The 16,072-nt window shown below is 36.3% G+C and overlaps 2 protein-coding genes across 2 annotated transcripts; both read right to left on the bottom strand.

The window, feature by feature from the left end:
* Nucleotides 1–673: 673 nt before the first annotated feature.
* LOC117433521 (homeobox protein Hox-B9a-like) lies at nt 674–5,274 on the bottom strand. The gene is made up of 2 exons (XM_034055844.3): nt 4,642–5,274; nt 674–2,511 (listed from the first exon to the last, which is right to left on the bottom strand). The coding sequence occupies exons 1-2, from the start codon at nt 5,147–5,149 to the stop codon at nt 2,234–2,236; spliced, it is 786 nt and encodes a 261-aa protein (XP_033911735.3). The 5' UTR covers nt 5,150–5,274; the 3' UTR covers nt 674–2,233.
* A 6,907-nt stretch (nt 5,275–12,181) lies between these two features.
* Nucleotides 12,182–15,457, bottom strand: LOC117433296 (homeobox protein Hox-B10a-like). Its single transcript, XM_034055432.3, has 2 exons — nt 14,651–15,457; nt 12,182–12,693 (listed from the first exon to the last, which is right to left on the bottom strand). Exons 1-2 carry the CDS (start codon nt 15,438–15,440, stop codon nt 12,419–12,421), a joined length of 1,065 nt encoding a protein of 354 aa, XP_033911323.3. The 5' UTR covers nt 15,441–15,457; the 3' UTR covers nt 12,182–12,418.
* Nucleotides 15,458–16,072: the final 615 nt, after the last annotated feature.

Below are 16,072 nucleotides of genomic sequence, written 5' to 3'. Positions count from 1 at the left end.
TTGCATGAATAGAAAACCACACGGATTGCCTAAAACAAGCTATCTGGAGACATTCTCTGTGGGAAGCGCTCCTCTTGTTTTATTTACACTGTAACTTCACAAGTTCCCAGCGCATTATCACATTTTTTAGACAGATGACCTGAATTAAGTTGGAACAAAATGACACGCAGGCAAAGCGTTTCCTTGTGTGAGCGAGCTGAGCTCTCGCAGAATGTCACCCCTCATTCCATCGGGTTTGGAAAGCCATTGGAACGCCAGTGACCTCCTTCATTTGAATGCTGCACGAGATATCGACTTTCTTCTATTTTTTATTTTTTAATTAGAACTCGGTGTGATTTAAAAACAATGGGGGTGAATCGTTCCCATAAGCTCTGTGGCTCAGAAGCTGGAACGAGGAGAGACATACCATGCAGCTACACACACACACACACACACACACACACACACACACACACACACACATACACACAATGAAGCCTTTTAAATTGTGTTAAAATATTAGTAGTAGTAGTAGTAGTAGTAGTAGTAGTAGTAGTAGTAGTAGTAGTAGTGTACGTAGCAGTAGGATCAATAATAATAATAATAATAATAATAATAATAATAATAATAATAATAATAATAATAATAATAATAACTTATTTGAGAAGAGAAAGACAAACATCACACGCAGCGGTACATGTAAACAGTTTACTGTGTGAATCCAGCATTGCGAGAGTTTGCATCGCAACATTACAGGTGACAGTACACAAAACAATCACTATGGCCTATAGAGGAGCAAATACAAATACAAAAATAAGAAAATAGAAATACAAAAACAATGATCGTAAGAAACGTGGCCTGGGTCTTAGTCGCGTTGATAATACTATCAGTTACACGGGGAGTGTTTTTCGAGTCCCTCGGTGTCGTTAAAATGATCGGTATGCGGACCCGGTACCGGAGAGAACGCTTCCCCACTTGGCAGATCATGAAATCGAGTGATCGCTGTAAAGAAAGCAAGTCTAGATAAAGACGCCCCCATTGTGCTAATGATAAAACACTTAGGAATCTAACAACATTGTGACAAAAAAAAAATATAGAGGCATATATTCTAACACATCAACCTCCAACGACACAGAAAGAAATCTGGAAGAGATGAAAGTCAATATGATATATTTTAAACATATAATCTAGTCATATATATATATATATATATATATATATATGAAAAAATGTAAACAGGTTTTAAATGTAATGTAAAGTTGAAACCCTCTATCCTACGTTGTTGTTCAAGTAGAACCCCCTTCCCTTGACAATAAAATTAAATAAACGCGTAGAAATGTAATGCTTGGTATTCCTAAAAGAACGAATGTGTGTTATTGCGTTAGGTGTATAGCGCTGGTGCGTGCATCTTATTTTCCCTAGCAGCCCTCATGTCGTGTTTATTGCGCTAAGGGGATAATCTGCTGTGCAAAATATTAGAGAAAGTAAACATGTTTAAGTTCTGTGTGATTTTATTAATTCACAATTCTAGAGGGGGGAAAACAACAGCGTACCAATACTAAATAAAAAGCACGATCATATTTTGCTTTCCTTGTATAATGCTGGCGGATCTGTGATGCTTTGAGATCGATGACCAAATGCAAAATATAGTTATGGAGGCCAGTTATTAATCTGAGGGGATCACATTTGTAGTTTGTAATTTCTTTTCGATGCTATTAGTCTATTTGTTTCCTACGTGCCAAATGTATTTCAAAATAATACATATGTTTTATTATTATTATTATTATTATTATTATTATTATTATTATTATTATTATTATTATTATTATTATTATTATTATGCGTTAATAGGATTGGGAGTTAATTGACTTTACATGATAATCATTTTGCAAAAAAAATAAAAAAAAATACAGCTTTTCAATGTTTATAACCGTGCAAGGCCTTTTTTATCGGATTCATTTTCTACACGAATAACTAATAGTAAATGCAGACTTTAACATAATATTTAAGTGATCTAATCCTTCTTTCTTGAGATGAGACTATCCTAGCTAGTCTAACTGTGCTGTGTATCAGGGGGAGCGCTTCACTCTGTGTATGTTAATAGAACCCGACCAACAGTATTCGTGAGAGCCGTTTTAACAATAAAATACAATTGAAACAATGGAATGCCACTATACTAACAAGTCTAGGACATATTTGTGTGATTTTTGTATTTAAAATGTATTTATTTTATGGGGGAGCGACAGGTTCTGTATCAATCCATCGGGCGGTTCCGTCCCTCTCCGGACAGCGGGGGCTCCTCTTTCGGGCGCTCCTTGTTAATTTTCTTCATTTTCATCCTCCGGTTCTGGAACCAGATTTTGACCTGTCTTTCTGTCAAGTTCAGCTGCCTGGCTACCTCGTGCCGGCGGTCCCGGGTGAGGTACATGCTGAATAAAAACTCCTTCTCCAGTTCCAGGGTCTGATACTTGGAATAAGGGCACCTTTTCTTCCGGGACGAGCGAGCGTGTAGCCAGTTAGTTGAAGGGTCACCTGGAAGGATACATGAAATAGGAATTACTATTAATTCTTATAACTAGGCATCATTATTAAGCGCGGTGCGTTGCAGATTTGAACATACCCATGCAATAAAATAATACATTAGGTTACACTGAGCTGGGGAGGGCCGTACACAGATTACAAAAAAAAAAAACACAAAAACACACAAAAAAGCAAAATCATGAGTCTTCATTAAAATGATTTATTATTACAGATTGTACAGCCATTAAAAAAACGGGATTTCTTAGGATATATACAAAGTATATGATGAAAGAATCATCATTGGTGTACATTATAAGTGTCTATATTTTATTTATGAAGTTGTTAATATTAATTTAAATACACAACTCAGTTCCTCTTTATCGGGTTTGTATTTCTGTTAATAAAATGTGACAATTTAATAAGATACTTCCAATTTTCATCGACATTCATTGAAAACTAGTGTTAAATGATAATAGTAATGTAAGTCTAAGATCACATTTAAATGGGCACATAGCTCCCAAATTGCATCCCTAACGGTGCAACGCAATTACGCTGCACAGAGCTAAAGGCGCCTTCTTGAAAACTTCTCTCACACACAGTCATTTCAAATTAAGATGACGTTACATAAGATTTCTCTGATCGGAAACTCATTTCTCATGGATTATACTGTTTTTTTTTTAATGGGAATGCGTGTTCCTCTTATAACTTAATGAACTTCAGGGGCAACAAGGTTTTTCACTTAGGGGACCCTGCGGGCATAAAGGGGGGATGCAATTCCCAGTTTCATTGCAATAGTCTGCAGTTTATTCTGGAGAGTTTCCCAGTGCAACACGATGGCGGATTCCTGTTGTCTTAATCTGCCATATAGACAGAGATAGACAGATAGATAGATAGATAGATAGATAGATAGATAGATAGAGAGAGAGAGAGAGAGAGAGAGAGAGAGAGAGAGAGAGAGAGAGAGATGATATTGCCCAATATCTTTTTTTTTCTTTTTGCTTCCTTTACGCACAAACCACCACAAGCAACACACACACACAGACACACACACACAGACACACACAGACACAGACACACACACACACAAACACAGACACACACAGACACACACACACACAGACACACACACGCACAGACACACACACACGCACAGACACACACACAGACACACACACACACAGACACACACAGACACACACACACACGGCACAAAACACCGAGGAATATTCTTGATCCCGGACATATACAGAATGTATTTTTAGGCCTTAACATTTTCACACGGGCCCTGAGGGAACTATACATTTCACAAAGCTCTTTCTTTCACTATAAATATATTTCTATTTTGGTGCCGTCTGAAACCTCTGCATTTCCTGGGAATTTTTTTTTTTCCAAACAAATCTGGAGAATATAAATGGAGTGCAAACGTGCCTTTGCCAGGATTCGTATTAAGCGCGTTCCAATAAGAGGACTACGATTTTCCATCACATGTTTTGTTTGCATCTGCAACCCCATGGGCTGAAGCCAGGAACCCGTGTCTAAATGATGCATTTATACTTTCTGGAAAGCGATTCATCCTAATGTTTATCTACTTGGAAAAGAAACTCTTTAAAAAAAAAAACTCTACGGCAAACATGTCGTGTTTGACCCAATTCAAATACGCTATTAAACAGCAATACATGTATAAGCAATGTTCTGATGCATACCAAGCGCTTATGGTTTTTTTTTTTTTAAAGAATCTCCAGTGTTAAATTATCTATCTATCTATCTATTGAGGATCCATTCACTTGCAATATTAAATCCACGCTGCACACTGTTCCCTGGTTAATAATCTTTATACTTTAAAACAAACATGATATATTGTAAAGCAAACTCGTATCCTGCTACTTATTTAAAAGTCCCTCAGTTCAGTATACATTCCCCACGTAGAACACGCTGTGGTATTCCTTTATACGTGATTCAGAGCTCTCATTGCGCGCTGGCTTTTAAAATTGCAACGATGAAATAAAAAGGAGAGCAATGCCACTGCATACACAAACTACTTCAGAAATCTCCGCTGCGTGTGCGTTTTCATAACTTCCTCTGCTTTGTTCTCGGTTTATGGCTCTCTTTAAACACTCTTTACTCCCTCGTTTTATAACTTACTTTGATCTGCTTTGTCTTTGTCTTGGATACCTTCGCAAATGTCCTTTTTGTCATCGAAGCAGGGGCCTTGATTGGACTCGACCTCCCTTCCAGCGGAAGACTCCAAACTGTACTGTCCTCCGATTTTCTGCGTCTCTCCGAGGTGCCCCAGCAACGGTTCTGCTTTGACCTGCCCCTGCCCGGATAGAGGGTCTGTCCTTGGGACTGAATCGAGCCAAGTCCGTAGGTACCTGCTGTCCGGAGACGGGACATTCTGAGACGGGAGGTATGGATGGTATACGGCAGACAAACCGGTCGACGAATGCGGATTAAAAGGATTCCAAGATGCGCTAAAAACCGGAGGTTTCGGCTGAAAACTACACGAAGGAAACTCTAGATGCTCAGCGAGTCCTGGGGGTCTGGAACTCGCATATTGTCCACTGCAGAACTTGGCTGAGGTCGTGTCTTCGCTTTCGTGACTTATGATAGAATCGACATAGTAATTGCTAAGAGCTCCAGAAATGGACATTCTCAGACATCATACAAAGCACGCTTCATAGAAGGGGGAAAAATATATATATATATGACAGTTACTAGATTTGTACACCAGCCTTTCTCAACTTCGGAGCCAACAAAGTACGACTGGGCTGCTGTGTTGTGTGCTCCCAGCGAAATGATTGGTTGGAGGTGTTCCGTGTGTCTGATAAAGCGTCAATGAGGCGTAAATCAATCCGCCAATGGGGCAGCACTGAATACTGTCCTCTCCCCTTACAATGTGCCTTGCTTATTTCATAATATGCAAAACAAGACGTATCCTTTCTAGAATCCACTCGTTTTAATTGCATATCCAAATGTTGTTACATATTTTTTCACACAATAGCTGTGACTATGCATTGACTATTATGTCATGAACCATAAAGAAAAAAAAACGTTATATATGTGTGTATGTATCCGTTATATATGTGTGTATGTATTTTAAATCCTTTAAACATACACTCTTGTTTTGCAAAAAAAATAAATAATGACGACTTGATTTTAGCATTCTCAATCTTTATTGTCTAATAAATAAATAAATAAATAAATAAATAAATAAATAAATAAATAAGAATAAAGACATTGAAATCACAGAAGCCCCTCTTATGCGTGCTGGGCAAACAAATCACATGAAAGACTGTATTTTATTAGCACATTAACTGTAATTTTCCTTTCTTTACAAGCGCATAAAACACTTCTGCAGGGATCCCTCCTCTGTATTTATGGAAGAAACTACTTAAAACTTGTTGGTAGTTAAATACTATAATAAAAATTACACTAGGCTGTTTGATTTTTATTGGCTTGATATACTGCCTGTGGTATAGGCCGTAAATGGCCTCAGGTTCTATTAGGAGTCCCCTACATGTAACATTAACAAAACCGACCGACACCCCCAAACTGTGCGTAAATTGTGCGTTATTATTACACATGTATTTATTTATAGTCTATATATATTTCAAACTATATATATATATATATATATATATATATATATATATATATATATATATATATATATATATATATATATATATATATGAGACCGTAGCGGATTTGGTTCGAAATATATCAACATTTTTGACTGTTTAGCGTCTCCAGCGTTTTGTCCGACCGAGTAACCTTTTTACTGGAGGCTGGATTTTCAGTTGAAGATGTATTCCCATCCCGTCATCTGGAATGACTTACGAAGGAGCTGCGTGGTACAACAGCACAGGACGAGCGGATCCTAATGTGTGGGACATCTGTCTAACTAAGAGTAGAGCATATATACATAATCATCGTAGTATATATATATATATATATATATATATTTACAATAGATATAGAAACGTGCACAATTTAGAAATACATGTATGCCTTTTCCGTTTTAACCATTTGATTCCCTGTGGGCTTTGTATGTAGTTTTGCTATCCACGCTATAAAAGTGCAACATTATTACAAAATGACAATATGTGCAATTTGACTGCGATGGCTTTTTTTTTTTTACACATTTGTATTTGTTTCCATTTATTTTAGCTCTTCAAAAGCACTGATTGCCGTATGCTGGCATGCCACGTGTAATTCTTTTATACTGGTTCGAAGTCCCAGACCCATTATGAGGATGAAGCCCCACAGTCTCCAACTCCACAGAGCAACACAAGGGAGATGTAGGAAGATCATTAGGACATTCCTTCTTGCTCCAAAACCCACAGGCTCTGCAGAGAATTACATTCGTGCTTAAACAACAAGCCACAAATATCCCGCTTGCAAAAAAAAGAAAGGTACCATTGTAAAATGGGATGTTTTTATGTGCATTTTATAATCATTAAAAAAGGTTTGTCGTAAAACTGGCTTTCGGATTTCTCCCCCAGAAATGCAATACATAAATTTTCTCATGTATGAATGACATGCTGTTCACGGAAAATCTGATTCTGATATGCTTTATGAAACCAATAAATAGGAATTTTTAACCCTATTGGCAGTTAACACGATTTGTGCTTTTTCAGGCATTGCTGTACAACTGTCTTACGTTATCAGAAATGGTTAAAGTATACCTCTATTTAAAAAAAAAAATGTATTTATGTGGTTGAGTTTTCCAAGTCTGGTAAATTTTATGTTTTCGGAGCATTTTTCAACGACACATACATAGAAAGAATACCAAAAATAAAGCTAAAACAACAATAAACAGAATGTTTGTGCGCCATTGCAAACTTGTCACTGTCGCTACTGGTACTGTATGCAAATTACAAAAGGTATACCTGTTTCCATTTAAAAAAACATATTCTAATGCGTTGGTGTGATTGTTAATTCATTGAAAGATATTCTGTGTCAATCGTATTATTATTATTATTATTATTATTATTATTATTATTATTATTATTATTATTGCCTTGCTAACATTTTCAAGTTTTGATTTGATTGTTATCGAATTGATTATCTGATGTAAATAACCTGTAAATATAAAAGACTAATGACAAACCAGACTTTGCTAATCGCGCATTTAACTGTCATTGTGATTGTAGATTCCCGTTTTCCACTTGCTGGTTATATACATTTTGTATATTATTATAAGAAAAATCTGCACAATCTCCAGAGAGATCGGTAAGAAGGAATATTCAAATAGCTGTATTAATGGCTGTTTTTAGGTCCGCCCTTTTGTTTATGGTTAATTAAGCTATGGTTAGTTGAGCGATTAGTGGGACTCATATATATATATATGTATATATATATATATATATATATATATATATATATATATATATATATATATATATATATATATATATATATATATATATATACACACACACACATGCATACATACATATATGTGTGTGTGTGTCGGTCTGTGTCCGTGTGTCTGTGAGAGAGAGAGAAAGAGAGAGAGAGAGAGGTTTTGTAGCATAAACATACTCTAAATTAAGGATTTTAATTGGAGAGATGCTGTTTGGTATTGGGATATGATTAAATTATCTCGTTTCTAATGCAGTTATGAATGCCTTGAGAAACGTATTTGTGCTTCTCAAAGAGCCTGCAGAGATGATCTCAAGAAAACAAGAAAAAAAGTACTGGAGAGGGATATACTTTCACTGTAATAATAATAATAATAATAATAATAATAATAATAATAATAATAATAATAATAATAATAATAATAATAATAATAATATTGCACAGGCACGTGTGTTTTCATGAAGATGTTTAAAGTGTGTTTCATTTGAGTTCGATTGTTTTGCGTTTTTGTATTTTGAAGTTCGAATGTGTGAGAGACCGTTTCTGAAGTTTTTTCGAGAATTACGGAAATAAAGGATTTTTTTTTCTGCTCCAGTTTATTCCTTTCCCCTCGATGGGTAAAACTGCAGCAGGGAAATTAATAATAATAAAAAAGCTCTCTTACAGTTTACTAATAATCTTCAACGTCATCCCCGATGCAATAATGAATAAAACTAAATCGTATCTATAGGCAGAGCGCGCGTATAATCGTGTTATGGAAGTGTATGGCACATGTCTCTGTCGTGCCATTTGATTTTATTTTGTAACAGAGCGGAAACGGTGAGTCTGACTGCGCTTTTGTCATAGTCCAACAGTGAAGCCTACCGCGCTTTCCAGATCTTGCTTATCTGATATCAAAGTCAGATCGCAACATTAATGTTCAAGGGGAAATAATACATGGGTGAATAATTCTATTTAGGAGAAAGGGAAACACAGCAGAAATAAAATTAGTGTTACTTTCCTTAAAAAAATAATAATCTAAAGCAAGTTGCAATGCAAATATTAAAACATATCTTCATAGTGATATGCAAATGTCCAATGAAGGGTTGCGTCATAAATATAGTTGATTAGGAAGAGCTATTTTTTTTTCTCTCTTTGTGGCATATTTGTGGGTTTTAATATAAATATTATATATAGTATATTTACTATCACAATTGTACTTTTTCAAAGCGTTGATATGTATGTACCAACTTTGTTAGCCACTTTTATTATTATTATTATTATTATTATTATTATTATTATTATTATTATTATTAAGTAATCAATGTTAAAACTGGTGGTAGTAGTAGTAGTAGTAGTAGTAGTCGTCGTCGTATTTAATAACAAAGACTTCAGTTACAAGTTATTAGTATATCGACATATGGAGCAGCCACCTTAACCACTTTAGGAAGGAAAGAAGCTTATCCCTAAAGCCGCTGGGGCACACAATACAAAATACACTCAAATATAAAGTCTGAGCCGCTGAGTTAATAACATGCAAGTGTTTGTAACTGTTTCTCCCCTGTTTTATACCATACATAATACACAGTTCCCATTACAACGTCGACAATATTGCATCAATTATTTAAGAGATACATGCAACAGGAGTTTAATAAAGACATTTATTGCATTAAAGTATTCGCATATTGCAAATCTGGGTTATGATAAATGCATGTCATTTGTACAAGGCAAATGCATTGACACGTAGGTCTATATTTCGTTTACAGGTTTTAATATTAGCCAGTTTTATGTTCATCCAAAACTTCGATGCATTTAACTGGAGTAACCCAGGCAGTTTCAGGTTACTGTGATCTTTACAGCCAACAACATGAAACTACCTAAATCACACAGCAGTCTCTCTCGGCCTCTCTCCCTTGGCGGGTCAAAGGGTATAATTAGCATAACATGAGATACTCCGTGATGTCAATTGGACGAGCCTTTGTTATGACATCACACGCACCCCCTCCTTCAATTCTGGAACACAGTTGCTTGGGTGCATCCGGATAACGCTCAACATTATAAAGCGTAGGAAATTCTAACCATTTCAAGGGAATTACATGCTAATTCCAACAGCACATTCTCTCTGGAAAAAAAGTGCCGACTTTTACATTGACAAGCATGTGATCTAATGGGAGTGTGTCCTGCACGTACATGCAATTACAAAACAACAACAACAAAAAAGACAATGCAGCAGTATAATTGATTGCAAAGTGTAGCTGGTTTGCATACATGCGAAAGAAAGCACCGTTGTAATGTCAGTACCCGTTCCATGGTGAATGACAGTCTCCGCTCGCTTTTGCAAAGGCGCAGGACAGAGCTTGATATTGGCACGGTCAGTGAAATGGTGCACTTTGTCAACATGGCGGATGCTGCGCAGTCTGCAGCCCCCGTGTGGAACAAAAACACAGCGCAGTGCATCTGCAACCACATTAAAAAAAACACAGCGATGGGTAACTCAATAGCCTGCCAAATAGAGCAATACATACAATAGATGTGCTATGGCTGTTAAGTATACAGCAATAGCCCACAAAACGCATACACTTTTCTTTTTAAAATCCAGAGCAAGATATAACACACTATTCAAAAATCAAATACATTGAACATTCTTCGCGGTAAACCCACTTTCATTTATGTATTGTATTTGACCAAGATGCTTACCTTTGGTATTGATAGCTTTTAAAATGCCGTCGGAAATTGCAATTTGATACAGGGCTGCGAAAGATCCCAAAACAATTTAAACGGGTAACGATACCGAAGAGAAAGCGGAGATGTCCGAGCGCCCTCTCAACTCGCCTCTCTGTACTCCCTAAATACATTGAGAACTCGAGTCAAACTTTACTGAAGCCCGCTTACTCCTCTTCCTCCCAGAGACTGTCTAAAGGGTTGGACGGGATGTTATATAAATCCATTCTACCGGATATTCAATAAACTTTACCCTTGCGTTTGAACTTCGAACACTTTTTATACGGCTGATCACGTGGTATAGGTGGGCTACCCATCGACTCCGACCTATAAGAAAAGTGAGCCCGAGATCAAATCATTGTTTTATTGCAACTCAAGTGTTTTTTGGGGGTTTCTCTTTTTTTTTGGTCTTTATGTTGTTGTTTTTTTTGTTTTTTTAATAAATAAAATAAATGTATTTTCCAACCTTACACACAAATAAACGGTTTACAGTCTTTGGTATACAGCTTTAAAATAAAAATAAAAGTTATAATTTTACATATTACGAAGCCATGAATTCTAGAAATACATATATTTGAGTTAGAACACTAGGGGGTTGCATTAAACATGACATTAGACGGCACTGCCGATTGCTGTTCATGTGCATCGTCTATTCTCAATAAATCTTAATAATCAAGCTTCAGACATTTAGACAGCACAAGACATCATTTTAATAAGGCCGTTACCGCAAAGAAAAAAACATACTCTTCACATTAAATCTAGTTGCAATGCTCTTTCTTTCTGATCAGAATCACAATACTTCACATAAAGCAACCATATTATATACAGAATAAAGCTGTGCGCTTTTCCAGTTCAGCATTTTAGACAGTGGTCTAAATAGCCTTAAAGTATTGTAAAATGCAGCCACCTTTTTTTTCCTAAAGGAATCATTTCGGTTTAATATTGAAAGTTTACGATTTACCCCGGCATTATAACACTTGTTAAATAAAAGTTTTCTATTAAACAGAAGGGATGTCTTATTCCTCGTCAATCAGCTATAAACACGAGCAGTGCGCTTAATACAAAGGGATTACATCACGTGCAGCTCCAGCACAGCATTACAACTGTAATATAGTGCTGGGTTGTATAAGATAGCGATTTCCAGCGAGATCATTGTGCTTTATAGACAGTATTTAATTGTTCCGTAGGAAAGTATGGAGATTTAAAATGAAATAGGCGTTTTAATACAAAACGTTAACTCGGGGGATGAAATGACATTAGTGTGTTCGTGTACTTGCGCTGTGTATATATACAGTATATCATTCTTGAAGTAACAACGAGTGTCCCTTTTACTGTTTAAAAAAAAAAGTTTAAATAAAACCAAAACAAATAATAATAACACTTTAATTTTATAAATAATATATAAGGTGCTCGGTTTATATATATATATATATATATATATATATATATATATATATATATATATATATATATATATATATATATATATATATATATATATATATATATATATATGGAACAACCGGAACCTATACAAAAAAGTAATTATTATTATTATTATTATTATTATTATTATTATTATTATTATTATTATTATTATTATTATTTAGATTGTTCAAATTATACGACAAAACGAGAACTTTGTTGGACTTGAGCAGTAATCATATTTTCATGCAAATCTTATTTTCAGTTCGGTTTATACAGCTTGCACAACAGAACCCTTATTTTTGAACCACGTGTTTAGATTTGTTTTATTGTTTAGAAAGTCTGCGAATGGCCAACACCCAGGTCTGTATTTATATTTAAAGTGTTTGCATGTTCGCTTCTTTCCGTGTTTGAGATTCCTTTGCACTCATATGGGGAAGTGAGCGGTCAGATCTCGGACCCTGTGCTCCCGGCTCATCTTTTTCAGTTTCATCCTGCGGTTCTGGAACCAGATTTTGACCTGCCTGTCTGTGAGGTCTACGCCGCGGCTGATCTCCAGGCGGCGCTCTCGAGTCAGGTACATGTTGAACAGGAACTCCTTCTCCAGCTCCAGGGTCTGGTGTTTGCTGTACGGACTTCTCTTTTTCCTTCCAGCCTTTGCGGTCAGCCAACTGCCTGGTGCATTTTCAACCCCTGCGTGCCCTGCCAAGTGAGAAATAACATTATAACAATGCATAAATATATCATAACTGAGAAATAATACATTATAACAATGCATAAATATAGCAGAAGAGAAATAATACATTATAACAATGCATAAATATATCACAACTGAGAAATAATACATTATAACAATGCATAAATATATCATAACTGAGAAATAATACATTATAACAATGCATAAATATATCAGAAGAGAAATAATGTATTATGATAATATATAGTATAAATATATTGTAAGCGAGAAAAAAATATTATTATTATTATTATTATTATTATTATTATTATTATTATTATTATTATTATTATTAGTTTATTTAGCAGATAATAATACATAGTAAAGATATATTATAGGTGAGAAATAATGTATTATAATAATCGATAATATAAATCTATTGCGGGAGTATTTCCCTCTGTAAAACCGTCAGTCAAACAAAGTAAGCTCTTTACTGTCAGGGAGGCCTTGCGGATACTCTTTTTTCAACCTTCCATTTCAGATGGCACGAGTTTCCTGGATAAACCAACCCGAAACAGCGCATTATTATTATTATTATTATTATTATTATTATTATTATTATTATTATTATTATTATTATTATTATTATTGGTTTTCCCCTAGAAAAATGACAATCGCATCTATTTTGCTTCATCCTCCGTCTGATTTAAATTAAGAGTAATCTTTGGCTTGTTTTAAACACTCACCTCAAAGTGCTAAACGTGTTTGACTAATAATGTATCAGAGCGTCTATCTGTTTTTAATAAGATGTCGAATTGATTTCCATGAATTTCTTTGTAATACACAAGCCAGGCAAAAGAACTAGGATCTGCTGCCTATTTTTTTCCCCCTCCAGCATGTGTTGATTTTGTGTCACTTATGCGCTAAAAGGCAGAATTATCAGCCTCGCTTAGAGGCTGTAGTGATCTTGTGGAAAGTTCCATCGTTCGTGTTCTCTAATAAAGTGTGTCCGATGAACGTTGTGTGCATTAAGCAACCTAAATAATTTACCAATATAAAATGGGAAGCTGACCACATTACTTAAACAGACTAATTGATATAACAGACTACAATTTCCTATAGGAAAACTCCACCATTTGTTTCTCCTGTTAAATTGTGAAAAATGACTTGCAGTTTCCTTAGATATATTCAAAAGCACCGACATGTACGTCTAATGTCTGTATTTAGCCCATATTGTTTCGTTTTCAAATACAGGCCCATGTCTATATTTTCTGTAACAATGCGTTACAGCAGTGTTGGTATTTGCGATTGACAGCTATGATTTATAATGATATGACCGTTTGGAGACAATATTACAAGCACAGCTTTTGGAAATGGGTGTCACATTTCACTATTAAAGAAAAGATTTAATTATTCAATTATTTTACACACTGACTGGCTAGCTAGTCCTATAATCTTTAGTAACCAAATGTCTCGCATTTTAATTAAATGTGCAGGACGTGTTTCATGCACATAATAATATAAACGTGTATGGGTAGGAAATAAAATAAAATAAAATAAAATAACTATATAAATATTTCAGTCATTTACTAATTCTTGTCGTCCCTCTTTCAAATACAATCTCTCTTTCTCTCTCTCTCTCTCTCTCTCTCTCTCTCTCTCTCTATATATATATATATATATATATATATATATATATATATATGCAAAGAGCTGGTAATCGAATGCTCTAAACTACAAGTCGACAATAGGGCGTTCCGTCGTTTTGATCTTGTGAACAGAACAGTAAAGGGAGCGTTATAAAGAGAGCGCGACAGAGCAATAAATTCATTTCGTACTCAGGAACTCTATTTTTCCCCCCTCCCTACCCTTCCTTTATAGCCTTTGTAAAATCACCTTGTTTCAGCTGAAACCGACCCTGTTTTCCTGTCGTTATTACCACTGGCGCTGTTTTAGCTTCCTCTGATCTTTATATTTACCCACCTTGCGTATCCTGGCCAATAGTTTTATCGTCTTCAGGAAACTCTGGAGGGGGCTTCTCTTGCAGTAAAACCGTTTCGCGTCCCTCCTTCTTCATGGTGTTATTGCTCTTCTGAGGTAGATAGACAGAGTCGCACACAGACAGGTCATCGCTCTCCCTTTTATCCGACTCTGTGCAGGGCGGCTGTAGCGCTGGGTAGCTTAAATTGAACAGCTGAGTGGCCGAGTCTGAGTTTGACGAGAGCGAGTGGGCAGCGGGAGGTATGTGGTGCTGGGTGTATTCGACGGGTTTGACAGCGGTGTAGGACTGGTCTGGACGGAAGCAGCTTTGGAGGTTTCCGCTGGCGTTGCTCAGGGAGCCCATCTCTGACATCAGCCTCGTAAAAGCGGAAACGTCTGGCAAGGGTTTTGAGTGTTTGTCTGTGTCAAAAAAGAAATAGGACTCGTCTTTTCCGTTGGACGTGGTGTAGGGGCAAGGACGGAGCTGCTGTCCGCGGCTGGCTTGGGAGTGCTCTACCCAGTTCACCATCCTCGGGAGGAAATGGTGCTCAGGCAAGCCAAAGCCGTGCTGCTGCTGCTGCTGCTGGTGGAGGCGCTGGTGCAGGTGCTGGTGGGGATCATTCATCTCCCCCGGTTTGGTTGGACTTGGCACGGATCCCCAATAATGTTGGACTCGGTAGTCGTGGACAAAGACCGCAGGTTGACGGGGCGTGCAGTGTGTCTCCTCAGCACCTCCACTTATTAAAGAGTTAACCGAAAACGAGGTGGACACGGATCTCTCGGAGCATGACATTTCTGGGACATATTTCGGCAAAGGCAGAAGCGTCCTTCTCAATTGACTTTTCAAATAGAAAAACGTTCGTGCGCTATTTCCTGCGAGCTGTCCAATCAGACAAGCCGACTCCCACAGGCTCCGCCCCCCCCTGCAGTGCCGCTTTTAATATTAAATATGATGCGTATTTGCAAACTAATTATATTCACACAAAGTCGCTTTCAGCATACAGGATACAGTTTGTGGTTTTTTTGTTTTGTTTTGGGGTTTTTTTGCGTAAAAGGAGTACCTCATATTAACATATTGATTAATCCTGTGCATTACGGGTATAGCGTTGGGAATTTCATTATAGAGTTTGCAACGTAAAGGAAAATACATATATATAAACATTTTGCAGATTCGTTTTATGTCAATATAATACACTATATAACGGTATAACGGATACAAGCAAATGCATTATACACATATTTCGGCGAAACATGTATAGACACGCAATGCATTACTTTATGAATACGCTTATAGTTTATCGCTTGAATTTATGGTTTAAAAGAATTGTCTCCATAACATCTCAATTAGATCCGTTCTTAAGATGTGTTATACAGACAAGGGTTCTAAACACGAAATGTCATTTATAACAATTTGACAGACTACAT

This window comes from Acipenser ruthenus, chromosome 33 (genome assembly GCF_902713425.1).
Source record: "Acipenser ruthenus chromosome 33, fAciRut3.2 maternal haplotype, whole genome shotgun sequence".
Lineage (NCBI taxonomy): Eukaryota > Metazoa > Chordata > Actinopteri > Acipenseriformes > Acipenseridae > Acipenser > Acipenser ruthenus.
Note: the sequence above shows the minus strand (reverse complement) of the source record. Positions and strands in the feature narration are given on the sequence as shown.

Bases quoted from the DNA above. Each gene is read 5' to 3' on its own strand.
- LOC117433521 (XM_034055844.3), bottom strand. From the start codon at position 5,149: ATGTCCATTTCTGGAGCTCTTAGCAATTACTATGTCGATTCTATCATA. The intron at 2,512-4,641 runs GTAAGTTATAAA...GTATCCTTCCAG, and splicing joins CAAAGACAAAGCAGATCAAA to GTGACCCTTCAACTAACTGG.
- LOC117433296 (XM_034055432.3), bottom strand. From the start codon at position 15,440: ATGTCATGCTCCGAGAGATCCGTGTCCACCTCGTTTTCGGTTAACTCT. The intron at 12,694-14,650 runs GTGGGTAAATAT...CTCACTTGGCAG, and splicing joins TATTGGCCAGGATACGCAAG to GGCACGCAGGGGTTGAAAAT.